General features: G+C 36.8%; 1 protein-coding gene across 13 annotated transcripts in view; it reads right to left on the bottom strand.

Moving 5' to 3' along the window:
- ERC1 (ELKS/RAB6-interacting/CAST family member 1) overlaps positions 1–22,047 on the bottom strand; it is a 296,379-nt gene that overhangs the window by 15,935 nt on the left and 258,397 nt on the right. For 8 of the 13 annotated variants that reach the window (XM_032208161.1, XM_032208143.1, XM_032208195.1 and 5 more), the window contains one exon: positions 12,820–12,921. In XM_032208161.1, coding sequence (XP_032064052.1) covers positions 12,820–12,921 — 102 coding nt within the window. Of the gene's footprint in view, positions 1–11,135; positions 11,203–12,819; positions 12,922–22,047 lie in introns of all 13 variants that reach the window. The other 5 variants (XM_032208215.1, XM_032208222.1, XM_032208238.1 and 2 more) reach the window with 1 other exon arrangement.

Here is a 22,047-nt window from a genome sequence, read left to right as displayed (position 1 = left end):
AATCATGCATATGGATCAACAGCCGTAATCCTTTTTCTTACAGAAACATACCTCTGAATCCTCTGGGCAAACAAAAAGAAGAAAGTAACATCTTGACACAGCAGTGCTAATACAGAGTACCATGCATAAACTTGGCATTGGCATGACTGCTGTCATTAGCTTGCCTATGCTGCTTGCAACGTAATGTTGCATGCATTTGTATTCACTACAGAATGCAACAAGGCAGAGTAATATACATATGTGGTCTTCATTTTGCAACCAAATAATCCAGTAAACTTTTCTCCACTTACCCATAAATATTTGAGAGAATCTCTGAAGAACAGCTATACCAAGAAGAAAATGAAGAAAATAAAATGGAACTGATAAATAATCTCAGGGTCAAAGTAAATAAAGTGAGATCAAAATATAACTAGATTTGCAAAAGTGTTTGAAAGAAGTGTGCATGGAAGGAATCAGGAAGTTTCCAAGGAATTAACCGGTTTGAGTAATGCTCTAGCTTGCTAGCCTGGTCTGTGGACCTTGACTGTACTTTGTAGATTCTGCAAAGGCACAAAACCAATGACAACGATGACACCTTAAAAACTTCAGACTGGATATAGCAAATAGGCTTTGAAAAGAATCAAGTTAAATCAGGTAGCCCTTTATCTCTTATCTAGCACATTTATCATGCAAGCACAGCAAATTATTTTCAGCTCCAGTTTTTAGCCTTCGTTGCTTACAGACACTGCCCAACAAAACTTACATGTACTTCTCAAACTACCGTTACACAGGAGATGGGCTTGAAGTCTCAGTAAATAGAGACTTGATTTGTTAAAAAGAAATTATTCCAAGGAGGACCTGAAAAAGCCAACAAAAGATGGAACAGATCATAGTGGGCCCTCAGATGCCTAAAGAAAAAAAAGTCTCCTGTATCTGGGTTTTGTTACAGATATCATCATAAAAGAAAATTTTGCCAATATAGCAAAATTTCTCGTATTGTAAGATATGGAAATAAACTAAGAAACAGAATGATACAGTCTGGAAGTATTTGCATGGCAAATTGAATTATGCCTTTTCTCTGCTCAAACCATTTGTGTTTGTTTGGCAACAAATGCAAGGGTTCAACTATGATCATCGTGCAACCATTGAATGCAGTGGAGTTTTATGAGGCATGAATTTGGCTCAGAAAGTGCAAAGCTTTCCCAAATTCAGAACAATTTATCACTGATGTCTTCCCTTCATTATTTTAAATGGAAACAGAAGAAAGTTCTCAAAAAGACTCTGCCTGACCTCAGTTCAGTTCAGCTCAGTTCACTGCTGTACAGAGATACTTGGTTTCTTCAAGAGACCACAATACAAAGGCTCAAGGACAGGCTCAGTTTTCTTTAGATTTGTTTTAGAGACAAAAATGGATTTAAATCTAACCTTCATCATTTTCTCCTCATAAAACAAAACAAAACAACATGCGTGAGGAGGTGAAAGAGATTCTGGCTATTTTGACAGAGCTGTCTTACTCAGTTCATTTCTGACAGAATCAATTAGGAAGTCATTTTTATAAAGCAAATTCTTTCTGAAATTTTTATACACCATGAACAAATCCCATGGATTAATGATTTCCAGAGTTCACTCTCTTCATCTTGGGAAAAATCCAGACCAGAAGAATAGAAAAAGCACAAAACAGGGAAAGTAGATTTTTGTTCTCTCATTTAAGTAAAATCTTTTTTGCCATAATGTAGGTGAATCAAATAATTGCAGTGGGTTGGTAGGATTCCTAAAGCACTGAAAAAATATTTCGAAAATATTTTTCTACATAACAAATCCAGAAGTGCTTTTTCATAACACTGGCAACTTTTGCTTACATGGGCTGTGAAGCAAAATTTTGTGGGGAACCATGTGCGGAATAGCAGGGACTACTAGAGATCAGAACTGAAATACACTGGCAGGACTGTGTGAAGCTTATAATTGGCACATTGGGAAATACTAAAGTTCAGCAAGGGGGTACTTCAGCAGAGCTGAAAGGTTTCTCTACATACGGCGACTCCAGCTTGAATTTTACCTGTTTCACCAGTCCCTTGCTTTCAAAAGCAAGAGCATTCACCGAAATCCTCACCCACTAAATATAACTAACTGCTCTATGCACACATGGCATCTCTTTCTTCTGTAACAGCCCATATGTCTCTTTCCTAGTTGAGTCAAAGGACAGAAATTTGTGACTTAATTGCAAGATGAGATCAGAACATGCAAACTCAAATGTTGTATTTATTTGTCTAAGTTTTCTTTTGTTTTCAAAATCTCTTGGGAATCTATCAACCCAGCAACTTAACTCTCCCAAAAACAGGTGGAACAAAGCAGAGTAAGGTCTACAGAGAATCTAACATCTTCCACTGCTTTTTAATATGTCAATATCCACTTAATTTGAGAGTGTCATTCCTATAAGTTTTGATAGTTACCAGGTGAAAATTTTCAATAATAAAATTTTCAATAATAAAATTGATTACAGAAAGCTGTGAAACTGGGTAGTCAAACTTGGGATACTGAAAATTAGGATATCATCAAGAAAAAAAAAGAAGTATTCCTGTAGCAAATGAAAATGGTTCAACAAGCAAAGTGCTCACAGCTTGTACAATGAAACCGTGGACTTAAAAAAGCATCCTCTTGATCAAACTTCTGAAGATGCAATTAAGGAAGTGAAAGTTTTGATTTCACAGAACACATTTTATTCAGATTCCTTCATCACAAGAATATTGCAACTTGAGAATATGTAACATCAACCTGCTTGTATTTTTAATCTGTTAAAATTTTCTAGCACTCATTCTCTTATTAAGAGTGAACAAGAAAGCACATATATTCCTTGCTATGCTGTAGTTTGTCTATTACTTCTTCCTATTACAAGAGATAAAAGGAAACAGCAGCTAAAATGCTTTTGTTTGAAAGCCGAAAATTTTATCACATATACTGGGAGAATCTGTCCATGTGAATGCTTATGTATCAGGGACTGCATTCTTTCGTCTCCCTGCTGTCTGATACATTGTTAATGGAAAACAGAAGGCATTTCTTAAGTAGTCTACCAGAGAACACAATCAGTGCTCTTCCTGTTCAGATGAACTATAACCTCCCTGTTCATGGGTGATACGAATCTTCGTCTTGTCCCTCTCTAACACTGAGTCTTCATTCAGTTGTTTCAGCTCTCTACCTGCTACATGACACTTTCAAAGCAAAGCCACATGAAGTCACAGTCTGCCTGGTTTGTCTGTCATCAAGATTTCCTTGTGGAATTCTTTGCTCTCCATTCAAATGCAAATTTCCATCAATAAATATAAATATACACATATAAATATCTATATAAATTCTTCTCTATAAGTTGCATTAAATTAACAGATGTAGTTGGATTGCCTGTGGTGAGACTACTATGAGTTGGAACCTGGCATCTCTGTCAGTAATTACAAACTTCACCAGCCAGGAAAATATAGCGTCTAGGTTGGCTACATGCCCTTATCAGTTTTTATTTTAGTCATATTTCTCTCAAGCTTGTTTTCATAGTTAATAAATTGGAAAGCAGGTTTGGGCTTGGTTCTTTCTCTACTCTAATGCTGTTCATCCTCCCTCATTTCTTTTCTCCAAACTGCACTGGCACACCCCGGCTGGCTGCAGCTACTCCACTCCTGTCTCTATCCCGTCTATGAGTGCCAGAGCTCAACTTCACTCTCCTTTATGCTACCAACAGCATACTCACAGTGAGCAGAAGCTTCCTCCATGGTTGCACACTGGCATGTGGATGAAGGCTATAAGAAATCTAAATGACTAAGTAATTGGGAGATAGTACAGACTATCAAAAAAGTCTGTAAGTGACAACGCTCTCCTGGAAGCAGCCAGAAACAAATAAAAATGTTTGAGTATAGAATTCTTACTTGCTACAAAGAACAAGCTGTGAGTAGAAGAACATATTGAGCTGTAAATCAGAAAAGAAAATAAGACACAGACCTGGAATAATCTGATTTGGTAGATATGAATGATAGCCTCTTTGCAATTGTTTTGCTGAAAAGCTCAAATCTCTACAAAAAGAAACCAGCCATCTGTTTTGAATGTTTTAGAATATAAGTATCTATTTGTGTTCTACTTTGATCTGTAAGAATAATAGGAAGACAGTGATACAATCCAGTTACACCTCTGTTGTGAGTGCTTAATTCATCCCAGAACTGCAGATTACAAAATTCCATCTGGAAATCTTAGCCTTATCTTTCTGGGATCAGAAAGAAGACTAACAGTGTATCAAGATCAATTCTTTTGTGCTGGTAGATAAAACATTATTGGACAGAGAATATATTCTTCCAATATAAAATAGTTACTAAGATAGCAAAATAGTATAGTTAAAAAACCAAGCTAACAAAAGAACTGTTCCCAGGGAAAGGACTGGGAGCAGAACTTAATGCCTTTTTAAGGATAGCATTCTTCTCAGGCTGGCCCATCCCAGTCTAACAATACTCTATTTACTGGCTAAAAGATTGCATGCCAGTACAGGAACAGAATAAGAGAGAAGGTGGAAAGGAATGGTTTCCAAACTGGGATGACAGAACATTAATCATATAACAAAATACTAAGGTTGATATCACTCTCTCTTAAATTGGTCACTCCAACGAGATGGGATTGTTACTTACACTGAAATAAGAAAGTCACTGCAAAAGGCTTTTCATTATTCAGTCATTACAGTCAAAATGCTTGAAAAGTCTTGAAAAGAATAGATAACTGTTTGATAGGTAAATCAAACATTTTGATTTTGAACTGTACTTCTTGAGTGAACAGCTGTCAGTCTATGCACCCTCCTTGTGCCTCCTTGCCTGAGCTTGATGGCAGAGAAGTCTTTCAGTTTCATAATTAACAATGACGCCCACATAAACAGGACTCCAGAAAAGCAGGGATGGAAGGCAGGTCCTGTGATTAACCAGGACAACTGTATTCAAAGTGCTACCCTTGTAAGGATTAATTAGTTACATCATCTTATTGGAGTGCATCGCACCAGGGTTCTTACTGCTACAAGTTTAGCCCATCTGGAAAGTGGGAGTGAGGAGTCCTGACTGTTACAGTATGACAAAACAAATCTGGCATCTTATCTCTCAGTCAGGCCAAGCGATAATGTTTAAATAAAGTAAGATTATTTCATGTAGCCGCCTTCAAATTTTGCACAGTGAATGTCTCTAAGGCAAGGCACATTCTTTCACAGTGATTTTACACATATGAAAGAACTATAACAGATATAATACAGATACACCACACAATTAATTTGTAGATTTTTATGGAGGAAGAAATAACCCTTCGGAAAACAAAAGATGACAATGAAAAGGGAGAGAGCTGTCTAAAGAGCTTTGTTCAGTATGCTATAATTGGAGCTCCTTCAAATATTTAACACATGGGTTAATGGGTTATTATCCCTTTTTTTGTGAAGGAATAGGATCTTGGAAAGAAAAATAAAATAATTAATAAATCAAGTTGAACACAAATCTAACACAATTTTGGGAACAAATTCAAAATGAGGTATCAGAATCACCATTATACCACTGTAACAACACAGTTTTAGGACGTTGTGTAATAATATTACCTAGCACTTATGTAGCACTTTTCCCAAGCAGAACTTACACTTCACAAAAACTTCAGCTCATTTTACGATTACAGAATTTGAGACAGAGAGAAAGAAAAGAAGCGAGTGGTGGGAGACAATGCCAGGAAAGAATTTATCTTCTGAATCGTGGTCTAGTACCGCATCCAGTAAAGTATGTTGTAATATGAGTCAGGCATGAAAGCTTGATTTTTTTGACCTAACAATTAAAAAGACCATACTGAAAATAAATTTATTTAAAAAGCATCTGCAGAGAAGTTTATTAGCTCACAGTGTAGTAAGTGACAAGACTGAGAACCTAAAAGAATTGTGACAGTAGGATGAGCAGCCCTCTACATTCTGCAAGCATAAAATGTGCTTCATGTTGAGAGAAAGATCACATTTATGCAGTGAATGAATGTCCATGTAATCATCTGAAAATGGATCTCATCATGAATAAGATATATCCTTTGCTGAAGGAAATCAGTATATTTATTCAAGCACCAAAGAGTGCATGAAAAAAATGAGTATTCCTCTCAAGCTTCTCAAAGTACAGGCACTTTTTCTTCTGCAGTGTTCTCAATAAGAAGTTCATGGGTGTTAGCAACTGTGGTAAGGGTTGCATTAAGTCCTGAGATGTCCTATCCTATCTCCCTCAATATCATTACTTCTGTCCCTCTTACTCTACCATCATACTAGCCACAGCTCTTCAGACTACTGTCATTTGTCTCCTACTTCTGCCATCATCCTCTAAATCTGTATGAATAGCTAGGTGTGCTGACTGACTAGGTGCCCATGCTTATGCATTTCCTTTCAGCTGTCAGATGGAAATAAATAAATACCCCCTCAAAAGAAAGAAAAAGGAAATCATGAATGTTCATCTGGGGCATTCCTGAGGGTGAGAGAAAATTGGTCTTCAGACACCAGAAACATGGCTTACAAGCTTGAGCATTCAGTTGTTGTTTTTGTCTGCATCTGCTTGTATCAACTTCTCTGGGAGCATAACTCTTTCTATTGTTTTCACCTCAAGACTTTTTAATACCTTTATCCCAACAGAAGGAACACAGAAAGGTCATTCAAGCTACATTACCCTTGAATAGTCACAAATGTCTATTTAGTATAAGACTGTTTTTGGAAACAATTTATTCACAAGAGATGTCCTTTAGAATATTATAATCTAATGATGAGAAACTATACCTTAAAAAAAAATCAAACAATTCGTTTCACAAAATCACAGAATGGCCAAGGTTGGAAGGAACCTCTGAAGATCATCTAGTCCAAACCCCCTGCTGAGCAGGATCACCTAGAGCACATTGCGCAGGGTGGCATCCAGGCTGGTTTTGAGTATCTCCAGATAAGGAGACTCCACAACCTCTCTGGGCAACCTGTTCCAGTGCTGTCACTCTCACAGTAAAGAATTGCCCTCTCATATTCAGCTGGAACCTCCTGTACTTCAGTCTGTGCCCATTGCCTCTCGTCCTGTTGCTGGGCACAACTGAAAAGAGACCAGCTCCATCCTCTTGACACATTCCTCTCAGATATTTATACACATTGGTGAGGTCTCCCCTCAGTCTTCTCTTTTCCAGGCTGAACAGGCCCAGTTCTCTCAGCCTGTCCTTGTACAACAGGTGCTCCAGTCCTCTAACCATCTTAGTAGCCCTCCTCTGGACTTGCTCCAGTAGTTCCATGTCCCTCCTCTACTGAGGAGCCCATTAAACATATTGATGACTTCTTTTTTTTTTTTTCCCAGTTCTTAAGTTTGGATGACTCTTGTCTACAGGGAAACCTTAAGCAAAGCCAATTACAAAATTAAAAATATAGCCTTTGCTACGCAATACATACGTAATCTGTTGATGTCACCATTATAATTTGCATTTTTTGAAAAGAAATCTATAAAATTTACTTGAGTTGACTGTTTTTCAGTTCTCAAAAACAATTTAAATATTTTCCTGTTCTGTCACCCTCCTCTTTCCACCACAGACATTAACTCTGAAATCTTAAAAAGATGTGTTAAATTATGCTAATGTCTTCAGGAGTCAACTCACAGTACTTATTGTTTCTGTGTTAAAATTTGTGAAACTCAAGTATTAGAAAAACATCACAAAAAGAGGTCTTTTGTCTTGCAAAAAAATTTTTTTTTCTTACAGTAATAGTAATGTTCTAATATTTTCATCATCTTGAAAAAGAAAATTTTATGTGCTCTAGTTTAATGCTAGCTCTTTGGCTATTACGCTGTTACTTTAATAAGCATGAAATTAATTTTCAAATTTTGTTCCTGGAATTCAAGCACAGCAAAGCCAAATGTTTTGCTCCTTAGCAGGCATATCCGTGACTTCAGATTTTTTTGGCAATCATTATTAGAAAATGCTTCCACAGAATGAGTTCCAAAATTGTATGGTGATGGCATCTCTTAGGTTCCAACTTCTACTGCAAGCCAGAGCCATGGAATATGGGAAGAGGAATGCTATATAACGGCATGCACGCTCAAAAACACAGACATAGTATGTATAAATTATAAACTGGAATAAATGTCTCAGTTCTCAAAGTTTCACTTTTGCTCTTTCTGTATTCTTACTCTTAGCACTTTTAACTTATCCTTGCTTTTCCATGTGTCCTTCATTCTGATTGCCTTTCACTCTTCTGACAGCTTTTATGTTATCCTATACCCACAACAGCCATCCAACAAAATCAGTTCTTCTTTCTGATGTGCAGAGTTAACACAAGCAGATTTCTGAACCATGCTCACACTTTCTCACATAGTAGATAGCATGGCTGTACTTAGCAAGAAAGCTAGATGAGTAGAGCAGCTTGAGAAATTTATGTATGGAAGCTCTGCTGCTTCTTTCCCAAATATAGCATATGCACGGCACATGTTTACAAGAATATACACATGCATACATACATATCGTTAATATGTATTTGATATCATAAAGTTTAAATCCCTTTTAATTTTGATAAAAGTAATAACTGATTAAGCCATTGGCCAGACCATTTTAGTATTTGAGAAAGACAAAGGGGTACCCTCATGAGAAAGCACATTTGAATATGCTTGGATATAGAGAAGCATAGAGCTCCATCTGGGGAATAAAAGGAGTCATGAGAAATTCAGACAGAAAGGAAATGAGAGAATCTGTCCTACAGAAAAAGGCTGGTATTTACACTGAACTGTAAATTACCATTCTATAAAACTACAGGTAGGGCGCATATGTTTAGAAGTAATACTGCATTTCAGTGGAACTGTATCTGATAGTGCTGTCATTTTAGCATTAACATTTTCAGTCAATTCCAGAATTTAGAAGGGAAAAGGCCTTTTGTAATATATATATATAAATAATGTAGTTTGTTACTGTACATATTTTGGTGAATTCCATTATCTTCAGTATTGACCAGAGAAGATTGCATCTTCAGACCTAAAGGAATCTTGCAAAAATAAAATTATCTCCAAGTCTTACAGTATTAGGCACTATTTGAAAGTCATTGTAACATATACATTCCATTTAACACATGAAGATTTAAGTACTTCATGGCTTAAAATCTTCTCTTTACAAAGGGAAGGAGGAGTTTTTCTCTGAATGTACGTGGAATATCATAATAAAAACATGTACTTTGTTAGGAATAACAGGCTTGGGAGGCATCAATCGGCTTTAAGCTTTTCTCTGTTGATGTATGCAAGACAGACTTGAGACTGACGTGTTTCTCAGATGGGATGCCTGTTAGGTGAGGATGCTGGGTGCCTCATTATTTTCACTAGGATATTCTGTAACACGCTTTCCTTGCTCTGCTGTCATAATGTGGAAGCTAAGGAAAATGCCTCAAGTACAAAGCAAAAGCATATAACATATTTAATTGGTATGAGGAGCACCTATTAATTCAGTAAACTAAGAAGTCATTCTCTTAGCACAGGTACATTCATAGATGAATCAGTAGATGGGAGAAAAAAAGAGAAAGATCTTTCTATCAGTGTTTGTTATATAATCTTCATTTTTGCTCTGGAATGAAAATCAGAATAATCCCTACCTTGATTGCAAGTGTCTTCTTTCTTTTCATCGTTTTCTTACCTGATCATTCCTGTTTAATTGCCATGCTTCAGCAAAACTTTACAAGCATTCTCTCTAAAACCTTTAGCATCATATACTAACACGTAACCATTACAAGAGCAGTGATTCAAAAAGAACGCAAAATCAACAATGAGTCTAGATTAATGAAGCATAGTTTTTTTCACTAAGAGATTTTCTCACTTCAAACCCCAAGGCATGAAATTCAAGTTTGACAATGCCACAGTTGGATTAAATTTTCAGATGGTTGACTTGAAAAGACATATCTGATCTATAGTCAGACAGACATATAACCCTGCAGTTAATTGAGCAAGTGTGAAGAGATGAGAGTAACTTGTTCTTTCTTTCTTTTTTCTTTTTATTTTTTACAAATCTGTTTTAAAGTAATAATTTCCACAGAGTTTTTCAGAAGAATTTTCTTACAAATAATTGATATGGAAAAATCAAATTCTGAGAAAAGCTACAAAGAAACTCATGTGGAATATTTTTTCTTAAGGATACATGAAAAAGTTCCATATAATTTTTTAAACTAATATCATCACTTCTCAATCCTTTAAAATACTTTAAGTAGTTAAATAAATTTATTTTGCTTTAAAATTGATACTACAAGGCTTAAATTAATTCTATGCACTGTAGCCTTATAATCCATATTTGATCTTTGCAGCTCTGAATCTCAAGGCTCCTGGACAGGAAAGCATGTTTTCTTCTTTGCTAGAAAATGTCTCTGTCCTGTGCACTGCCTTCTGTTCCGGAAATGTGTGTTGTTTTTTTTGCAGAGACAATTTGACAGCAGAAAAGATAAAAGTATAGGGGCAGATATAGGGAAACAAAACGCAGTTTAAATGACAAAGAGCTACCAATTTCTTCCCCATTTTTTTTTGAAAGAATGGAAGATATGGGAGGAAGAGAGGAAGCTTAAGGGGATGTTACTCTTTACCTTCAAATTTACAGACGATTTATATTCTGAGTCAGTATCAAGAATCATCTGTTCTGAGCTGATAAATATTTGTGAGTATTTAGGTCAGCCTGCATGGCAGCAATCTCAGCAGCAGATCTCAACATGCTTAAAACCTTTAGGAGGAACATTATCTGCAGGAGGAACATTATCTCTGAGCAAATTTTTTACCAACCAGAATCGAAAAAGCATACATAGATTTGGCTACAGTGCAAACTACTTTGAAAAAGAATCTTACTGAAAACATTTCCTCCGTGAAGTTAATGATAAATTATGAGAGACATTTCCTGTTCTCTCATATGTACTAAGAGTTTGCTTTGCATATAAACTCAATTACATGCCCGGGAAAGTTTTCCCCACAACATCATGAAACAATGACATGATTATTAGAAGAAGAAAATCGCAAATGACAAATAAACACACAAGAAACACCCACATGCAGAGACTATGCAAGCAAGGGAGAAGGGGTACGCCCCGGTTTCACAATGCACGCAGCAGCAAGATGGCAGAGTGACTGTTGGAAACTTTTCTAATGGCAAGAGAAGTTGATTCTCACCGTTCTGAACAAAATGGCTGAGCTAAGAGCATCTGACTGGTTATGCCCAAATACCCTCCTCCTCATCCTAGTGGTGCAGAGGTGACATTGGGAGAAAAGCCCCAGAGCAGCGTGGGAATGAAATAAAGAGTTGGTTAGTATTTAAAGCACATATGTAAGTACATATAGTAGTAAAAAGTGTGGTCTTAATTCCTTACACAATATTCAAAGTTACACTTTGAGGTACAGCTTGCTTTGCTTTCTTGTAGGCTTTGCTAACTTTTAAAATGCCCCTATGCAAAAGGAAAAGTACAGTTGGACCCTCCTCCTGCCCTCTCCTTCCAGCTGCCCTGTCTTTGAGGCCTTTGCAAGAACTTCCTTAAATATTTAATCTTTTCATTTAATCTGTCAATGCTACACTGCCTTCACTTGCAAGCATGTACTACAGTTACACCGTGGAAATGGCTTCATTTCACTCCACACTTGCAATTCAGAAACAACAGATATTCTAATATTTCATCTAAAACACAGTTAGGAAAGCAATTTAATTTGTAGCCTTAACAATTGCAACTTTCCTGAAGGAGCTAAAACCAACATTTTCCAAAAACATTTCAGGAAAGTTAAAGATGCTCAATTTGTAGTTCTTTCTTTATCATTTAGAGGAGGGTATTACAAGATGCAGAAGGAAGTTGCTTTGAAAAAGAGAATTTTTCTGCTTTCCTTTGCATCCCTTACTATTTTCTGATACAGACATAAAGAGAAATATTAATTATTTGTGTTGTGTTTTTTTTCAAGGTGAATATATATATATATATATATATATACCACCCCTCCATTTTCCTCATAACTCAGTACCTTACTCAATTTCTGTATTTCACAAGGTTGGTGCTTAAAGGTCTAGAATGAGATGCCTTCCCTCAGTTCTCAACAATTTCTAGCTCAGCCAGAGGGCAAAGAGGAGTGCCAAACATTCCTTCATTTTGTCAAGGCAGTGATTAATGATCGCTAATATTTTAATTAAATTGGAATGGATGAGATTACAACATGGGATATGCAATTACGTTGGCATTCTCTGTGCTACCCAAGGGATAGATAATCTTTCTGATAGTTATCAAACACACGGCTGTGCTTCGTAAATGACACAAGAGGCTCCTCACTGCCTTGGAGATGGTAAATTGATTTTCCTTCAGTTCATGGCCCATTGAGTTTGTGAGGGAGTAGTCTGTGCTCATTTGGCACAGAGGCCAGGATTTCCTCATGGGAAATGAAGGGAACTGCTCATATGCAATGCATAGATCAGAAAGCTGATCCTGGAGCATGATTTCCTGCTACTGAAGACAAGAAACAGTCCTGGACACTCCACACATTCAAGCAGCAAACCCGAGTTATTAGATCTGAATATGCTACACAGGACTCCAGTCTTGCATTTTAAGACAGTAGCATTTCTTTCTTCTCTTTCATTGTCTGCCCCCTCTTCTCCACCCACTTAATAACAGCTTGGTACCAGGAACTGTTTGTTCACATTTTGGGAGTTTTCAAGGAAGCCGGCACAACAGCAACATCAGTTTCTGCTTTATAACTGCACTGTGGAATGCCATTTTTGTTCCAAGATACTGCAAGCATGTTGGGGAAAATTACATATAACTCAAAATAATCAGCCACCATAGTAAAATTACTTGACAAGAGAAAAAGAGAGACACTTTACCTGGTCTGGGGAGGGCTTGTGGTTGGTTTGGTTGGAATGGGATGAGGATTTGAGGTGGTCGTCCTCATAGTTGTCAGCCATCAGCTTCATACGGTTCTGAGTCTATGCAAGAAACAGAAGAATTTCAGCCTAACGTGGTCATAGAGACTAAAGGGACCATAAGCTACTTAGGCTATCCTGTATATCCAAAATCCACACGTGTAAAAAAAAAATTCAAATATACACACAAAACATTAGTAGGTATTACTATACGAATAGGAAACACATTCAAACTAGTTTACTACGAGGCAAAGTTAGTTTTGCAATTAACTGGCTCATCTGACCTTCACCTAATAAAACTGGCGCTGTAGATATGTGTACAAAGAAACCAATTACTTGTTAAAGAATCTTGGGATTAAGATTGAAACACCAGCTTGGAGAAAAAAAAACAATTAAAACATCAGTTGGATGTACTTAAGTAATTTAAAAAAAGAAGTCGGCTTAAAAAAAAGGTAAACAAGGTGATAATAGTAGGAAAGTTGAATATTGACTATTTACTGAAAAAAACATTTAATCTAAATATGCAAAACCATTTTCAGTTAATATACCAGACAGTACAAAAATCCTGAGATTACTCAGAAAAATCTGAACAATAAAAAAAACTTTCCTGTGAGGAAGTTAGGAAGTTAATAAATTAGTCTTTGGGAAGAAGAGGTGATGTAATAAAGATGTATAAAATTACAAACTGCATACAGTCAAGCAAAGAATTAACAAAATTTGAAATGAGTTTCTTTACTTTTCTTAGATTTTTTTCAACTTCACAGGAAATGTCAAGATTCAGAAGATATACATATATATTAATCACAAAATATAAAATACATATGGAATTATTGACTACTATATATATGGAAGATACATTTTGTATGAGTTTAAACACAAATGAAAATTCAAGGGGCACTTCCACCTTGTACAAGGACAACTGACTGAGTACAAGGTTCTCCTGTTCTCCTTATTTCTAGGCAATATATTGTTTAAAAAAAAAACAAACAAACAGGTAAAATAAATTGAATACTACCTTAACATTACCACTCTAGTTAAGCAATTTCAATGAACATGATAATACACTACCTAGCTTTGTCTGCAAAGGAAAAAGTCAGCGACATGAAGCCCTGTTAGTATACAACTATCCTGAAAGGAGGTCCCCAGGTACCTACAAACACACACACATTGCTTACAAGGACCATTCAGACAGAAATAACGCTCTGCAAGTAGATTTCAAAAGACAGCCGGATCTTGGGTCTTGCAATATGAACTGCTGCCTTCGTGTCAGCTGCTTCAGTTGAGGTTGTCTGGCTGCCACTGTCACTGGGCTCTCACATCTGGAGCAGACCCCAAATGGAAAGATGGCATTTCCCAGTTTATAACGTAGATGAAGCCCCACTTTGAGCTTTGTAAAATTCCTGTATTACAAAAAGCCAAAAAGGCTAGCCAGACCTGTGTTAGATATGATACATAGTAAATTATGTATAGCTAGACATATTAAAATCATCAAAGATTTACTAAAATTAAATGTCTTAAATGAAAGCTCAAAGCTCACTGTAAAATGCCAGTTGTTGATTCAATCTCTTCATAACTGAATGAATTTCTCATGGAAAAGTATAATTTTAATGAGCCTCAAAGCTAGAGAACGTAGATTCTAATTGACTGCATTCAGATCATTATAAAGAAGGTCCAGGGCTTGAATCTGGATTTGATTTTATTTTGGATTAATTTAACAAAAACTAATAACAAACTGAGCTTAAGCAATAAGCAATTTAATCACACGAAATCTTTATATTGTTTGCTCTGTTTTGTCAAACAAGTTTTGAATTCCAAGTCTGACTCATCATTCATAAATCATTACTTGAAGTGTTCTACATTAATACAACCAGTTTACTGTCAAGGTATATTCCCTATATTTATTATTTTATTACATTTAAGACTGGATATTTAATAAATTCTTCTCTGCAAGGAGACCTAATGATTTTAAATGATTTTGCCTTTCTTTGGATTTTTTTCATTTTGATAATAACTTTCCACATGACTTTCAATGTGTATGTGAACGGATCTGTTAAGAAGCAGAAGTTTACCGGAAGACTGGTACAAAACATTAACTTTTGTGACAAAAGAAAATAGCTACTCCCAGACAGAGGCAGCATGCTTTATGCTTTTGCATGTAAAAAAACCTGTCTTAGTGCCAATATAGGAATGAAAGAATATACAGATCTAATCATCTGAAGCACAACATCGCTCACAGAAAATTCTGAAGTGGAATTTAAGAGGTTGCATACCCCTGACTTTTAACTTCAAGTAGAATATCCTACTGTTAATACTTAGCAGAAAGCATGACATGAGGCTGAGAGAATTGGACAGGTTTAGCCTGAGAAAGAGGAGGCTTCCTCAATTATTTTGATAGGAGGAAAGCTACATTCTTCCTGGAGGGGACAGGACAAGAGACAGTGTATACAAATTAGAAAACAGAAGGTTCTAGTTAGAGATCAGGAAAACCCTTTTCATAACAAGGATTATCCAGCACTAGAACAGGCATCTCCATCCTTGCAGATTCTCAAAACTCAACCGGACAAGGTCTTGAGCAGTCTGCTCTGATCAGACATGCTTTGAGCAGGTGGTTGGACTAGACGGTATGCAAAAGTCCATTGCCATCTAAATTATGCTGTAATTCTTAGTATTTGGACTTTTCATTTTCAAATAATTTTATAGTTATCAAGGCTGGAGTTTTCAAAAGTGGAAAAAGCTCAGTTCCAAAATACTTCCTCTTTCCACAAATATTTAGTAGCTTAGCTCCATTACAGCCATTTGAATATTTAAGCCAGACCAATGTTTCCAACACCCCAATGACAAACATACAGAATCAGTTCACCTAGAAGGAAGTTTTCTATGTTGCTCCTTTAATCCAACTTGAGCTTCTACTGTTTCGGCTGTTATTCTAAGAGAGCATGTGTCTGATACAAATATCTTGGCAAGAAAACAACAAATTCAGCACTGTGATTTCTCCACAGGAACTAATTGACACATATATATCCTTGGAATGAGGCAAAAATTCAGAAATGGAAGAAAAAAAGTTTATTTCCTGGTGTATACTACAAGTTATTTTCCAGCATTAAAGTTCTAAGCAGTGTTGCAGACATATTTCTAATATAATGTAACAATTTTCTAATTCTCTCTATGTCAAACATGGAAATAAAATGCTTCTGCTTTAGACTTGAATGCTAACTGAAGAACTTCTAATTGGGAGATTTCAAAATAACTGGAAATACATGAACTGAATTTTCTCCTATTGCTTCTCTCCAGAAAAAAAAAAAAAAATGTTCACAAGGATGGAAATTTCTAGAGTACTGGCATATGGCTGTTGTAATGATTTAAAAACAAACCATTTACTTTACTGTGGGGAACCACTCCAACATCCTGCAGTCCTAAACTGCGTGTCATTGTGCTATTATACAATCCTCTCCCACCTTATGAGGTCATGGCTCAGATCCTAGGGCAAACATTTCTACATCACTGTAAAAAATGTGAACAACAAAGTGGTTTAACCACTGTGTCCTGTGAGAAAATAAATGAGCAATGCAGACAAATCAGTTGTGTCAGGAGAACATTTGTCTAAAACCTACAGAGCTTGTAATCAGAACTAGTGATGATAAGAACTGGATGCCAGATCCAAATTTTGCTTAAAACATATCATTTGCCACTATAGGTACCTTCTTCATGCATGTGAAGATGAAACACTAGATTGAAAAAAAGAGACAAAACCCCACAAAACTCAGTAGGTTTCTTGATTTTTTCCAGAAGGTTTCTTTCTGTTTCGACAGAGTGGATTTCCTAAACTTATTCTTTCCCCTCCAGTCACAAAACAAACAAACAAAAAGAAAAAAGCACCAAAACCCCAAACAACAACAAACACACACAACACACACACACACACACGAAACACTCCCCGTCAGAACCTTAGAAATCACTCTTCAGTCTCCCAGTAATCACTGCACAAAAGAACAGTCCCACAACCCTTTAGACTAGCGTCAATCCTCAAAATTACTGAAGAACCAATGTGCAATTTCAGGCTCCTAACTGAAAGCCAGATAGTTTGCCATAAGAGATTTGCGGGCCACATACAGTGAACTGCAGGTCTAGGGCATAACATATGACAAAAGCTTTCTCTAATTATATACGACTATGCTGAAAACAATCAGATCATGCCTGCCACCCCCTCACACTTTTTTTTTTTTTCCCCAGAACTTCTGCTGTCCTTTTATCACCTCTCTGATACACATATCCTTAATGCGCTTCCTGCTTCTAGTCATTATTTAACCTCAGCCCTTGTCCTATTCCTTGCTATAACAGGTGGTTATTTTAAAAGAAAAAGCACCTGAGAAAAAATGAGATAAACTTGTTTTTAATAGTAAATGTGAATGCTCAGCATTAGCACTGCTTTTAAACATGCTCTTTTCTTCTGTTGTTTCGTGGTTCTGCACTACACACTTATTGTTAACTGTATATTCCCCATACTTTTTCTGGTTATCATACAGTTTGTTTCTGCCTGTGCATTATATTCAATAAATGTTTGGGTAAACAAGGAAATTACCATGGAGTAGAGCAGTTCTAATGCAGCCAACACCTGAAAGCTTTCATTCCAAACAGCACTTGTATAATATTTTAGTTGCCAAAACTGTAGCCATGGTGAATTTTGTTTAAGTATCATTATGTTCCTACTTCATGGATGTACTGCTTCCAGGCAAACTCACCTGCAGGTTCCTAAGAGTAAGCTATTTTATGTTCATTGCAGGCTACACCAGTAGCATGTTTGTGCACCTGTGTCCTGAAGACCAAATTAATAGATTTTATCACAGCTAAATTACTATAAGAGAAAAAAATAGACCTCAAGCTGATCCACAATGTAGGAAAGTCAGATACATATCCTGCTGGTAAAACCTAGAGGAGTGCTGCCCAGGACTGACAAGCTCTCTATAGTGGAATTCCACACATAAATTTGAAAACTACAATTTTATTTTCAGACTTTGTTTATATTTTAGAGAATAGTTTTATTTGAAAGCTTGTACTACATTGTACATTGCAATGAGAATACAAAGCTTTCTTAAGCATTTCAGTGGGATAGCTAGTGTTCTGGTAACCACGACACTGGCCAGCTTTTGAAACCAAATTTTATTTGAAGGAACAGCATACTTCTGTATCTCTGGACAAGACCTCTACTAAACATCAGATACTAGCTCATAAGCTATGCATTCCCTATATTAATTTAGGCAGCTTCATACTCACATTGCATTAACTTACTCAAAGAGTTCTTGTCAAATCTCCACCATGGGACACTGTGGAAACCATGACATCAGTGACTGCTTCCTCATTTTTTGTAAAATACTTGAGTAATGCAATTCTGGCTTTGCTAACCAGTCTAAACAAGCTTTATTAATCCTTTAATGTGGAGCTTAAAAAAGCCCCACATTAAGTAAACATTAATATAATGACTGTACTTGTGACAAATGGATATGCGGTAGAGAGAGTATGTCAGTGAGTTAAAGGAGTCATCCCATTTCTTTCATAGAATCATGATTCAGCTCTCAGAGCTGGATGTTTCACTGAGAGCAAACACACAGAACTGCAACAGTCTGAAAACTTTTTCTCTATTAATAATGTAGCAATATATATATATTTTTCTAGGTCATTAGCCAAATCCAGTAACTGAAAATCATGCTCCTGCAAAGACTTTCAGATAGTCCTTTTTTCCTTTCTGAGAACACGCACTGAGACATACTCTCTGCAAATACCCAACCATCTCCCTGCTGGAATCTGGCTGCCAGAAACAATGAGAACAAACCCTCTTCACCTCTCATTACAACGTGATGCTGTGCATAACTACCTTGGGCATAATATCCACCTTGAGCATGGGGTCTCTGAGAGACTGCATCAAGTGTTTTATTGAATGTGCCCTTTACATTCATAATATTTAATGGTCCAGGAGACATTTTTCAGGTCTGTGAAGATATGGTACATGCTGAATTGTCATTTTTATTTATAATGTTTAAAAGACACGTCATTAATAAGGTTTGTTTTTCCTTTTGGCTATGTTTCATATTTGCAACTGAAATTGCAGTATTAGCAGCAAACAAACACAATGTTCATCTGAATGCAAATGAAAAACCTTTTCATTACTGAAATTCTGTACATCCCGGAATCTATGTTTTAGCGATGGCGACAAAGAGCAAGTGCTCCATGCAGCTGACAGGAGTTTTTCAAATCCCACAGGATTTAACACAGATTCTACCTGAGATAAAGGCTTCTCCATCAACTATTGGCAATGTTACAGCAATGTTACATTATAAAGTGAATGACTTTATCAGCTCAGTTAATTTCTCTATTTAGTTATTTCATTTTTCTGTTCATCTCCCCACCTGCCATAATTACAGAGAAACTTCGTTCTGGAGAATTCATATTCAACTTCATATTCAAACTTTGAACTAAACTAATGGAGATCATTTGTATAGGAAGTCCTCTCTGAGGCTTGACATATGCAGATATATGTGGACGGATTTAAAAAACAATCTTTGAACTGAAACCTTCCTTGTACAGTAATGTGTCTCTTGGAGCTTTAATAGTTCCCTAGGAGATGAACAAATAACCAGCTACAGGTTTGCCTGCTGACAAAGTTCACTGAAGCCTATTGCTCTGGATCCTCTCTGGTATAGAGAAAACCAGTGGTACAACTGACAACACAAATCAGACCTTGTGCTTAGGATGCATTATTGTGTTATATCCACACGAGCATTATTCCATCTGTTCTTTTAGCCCTCTTGTACTCTCTTTAAGAGACACATCAAGCTGTGTTTAGGTCTGACTGAACAGTGGTAATATAACTGCTTCTCTTGTATTTCACAGAATCACAAAGAATCACAGAATTTCTAGGTTGGAAGAGACCTCAAGATCATTGAGTCCAACCTCTACCTAACACTAAAGTCCTCCACTAAACCATATGGCTAAGCTTTACATCTAAACATCTTTTGAAGACTTCCAGGGATGGTGACTCCACCACTTCCCTGGGCAGCCTGTTCCAATGCCTCACAACCCTTTCAGTAAAGAAGTTCTTCCTAACAACCAACCTAAAACTCCCCTGGCGCAACTTAAGCCCATTCCCCCTCGTCCTGTCACCAGGCACGTGGGAGAACAGACCAACCCCCACCTCGCTACAGCCTCCTTTAAGGTACCTGTAGAGAGCAATAAGGTCACCCCTGAGCCTCCTTTTCTCCAGGCTTTGTTTCACAAGGCCTGGAATCTACCAGACACAGATTTAAAAGATAAAAAAACTAGAAGAATAAAATAATAATAATAAAAAAACCCTTCTCATCTCATGGCTAACTACTCAGGAGTAAAACGTATTTTTGTTCTTTGGCATCTTTTCATTACATATAAGGGTCTTTGGCAGAAAGATCAGTAAGGTGTGTTTTGCTATGCCTTAAAGACATGTCAACAAGGACTGAAGTCTAAGACCATTTACCATCATATTGTAAACCTAATTTATACAGACTAGGTGACTTTAAAGCAGGATCTAAAGGCCAAATGCCATCCTGTGACAATATCCCCAAAGAATACTGGATCCCTCATCCTACACAGCCCCCCAAAATTATTTATTGAAATTGATCTGAAGACAGCAAGCAAACCAAATGAACTGCTGTTTTAATTCTTAGGACAAAATCAGAGAACTGGTTCTATATATCTTCCAGCAGTGAGCATATACAACCTCTACTTTCTAGGTTTAAAGTAAGCAGGTATTTTTTACGAGCCTGCCCCATGGTGCTGTCTATCAGGGCAAGTCTGATCTCAGCTCCATGCCAGAGCAGAAAAGAAGGTCCTTACTGTGCCTTTCCTGCCAGAGAAAGTATGAGCTGTTGCCTCTGCTGCCACATGCCCTGAAAGCAAAAATCGACTCATTTATTTAGATCAGCTTAACATCAACTGGTTGTTGCTAAATCACGCTGCTACATCCATTCTTCATCTATTGTGTAGTCCTCATTACCTCTTTCATCAGTTAAGAACTGATTTCTTTTGCAGACAGCATGGCTACTCTTGAAGAGCATAGGAGTCCACTTTATTACTCATTTTATGCTAGCTAATGAAATCTGCGTGCTTTGGATTTGTATTCTACATCTTCTAAGCATGGCCTTCAGCCCTATAATAATCTCTTTCTCCAGTCCTCCTCCCCCATGGTGTCTCCAGGCAAGAGTCAACTGGGACCAGTGTGAAAGTATGTATGTTCTGAATGCCCAGGCATATGCATATGCTATAGCCAAACAAAATACATCACGGCGCAGTTCTTCTTGCCTTTCCCTGTGTGGGGGCACTTCTTTAGACTTTTTTCTCTTCTACCCAGCTGTGGATGTTAATTAATTTCCTGTAAGTTTCACGATCTTTGAGACTTCTTTCCTTCCATCAAATTTGGTTGGAATGGTCAATAAATTCAAAAGCTACTTGGTGGGGACTACAGATTGGATAAACAAATGGATAGTGCTGTCATTTAAACTCTGATTTGCAGGACATTAAGATAAAAGCTGGTCCAAGCTAGTATGTTTTGCTCAAGTTGTAATAGTTTGTATGTACTCTCCATGTTCTGTAGTTTTCTGATGCTACTCTCCATGCCTTTTCTTTAAGACTCTGGGAGGCCAAATTGCTACAAATTCTCAAATGAAGAGCAGTGAGACTCATGTTTAGCTCATGTGTCTCCTGAATGTTTAATGTATACAGTTTATTCAGTCTCTTTAACTTACTTTGATGCACACCACTAAAGACAACTGACTTCAAGAAAAAAATGAAACGCTACTTCTATAGTAATGTGAAAGGAAATACCGTTCTTTGTCATGGTCCTCATTACTCAAACTGCTGAGAACTCCTGATTGTACTTCTCCTGCTCATTTCCTCCCCCTCATAGTGTGTTTGTGGGCCCAAGCTAAAAATCCCATTTTACATTTTATCATCTGTGAGAAAAATAAGGTGAAGCACAATTTGCTTATACATAGAGCATAAACATTTCTAACAACTGTTGGTGATACATGTAACTTACAAAGGAAAAAAATCAAAAATAGTCTCATTATGCTAATTAATTCCAAGATATAAAAAAAGTGATTACTTTAAACTTGAGCAATTTAAGTAACAAGGTTAAGCACCAGAGATAGGTTTGTCTTACAAAAT

The sequence above is a fragment of the Aythya fuligula genome, chromosome 1 (genome assembly GCF_009819795.1).
Source record: "Aythya fuligula isolate bAytFul2 chromosome 1, bAytFul2.pri, whole genome shotgun sequence".
Classification (NCBI taxonomy): Eukaryota; Metazoa; Chordata; class Aves; order Anseriformes; family Anatidae; genus Aythya; species Aythya fuligula.
Note: the sequence above shows the minus strand (reverse complement) of the source record. Positions and strands in the feature narration are given on the sequence as shown.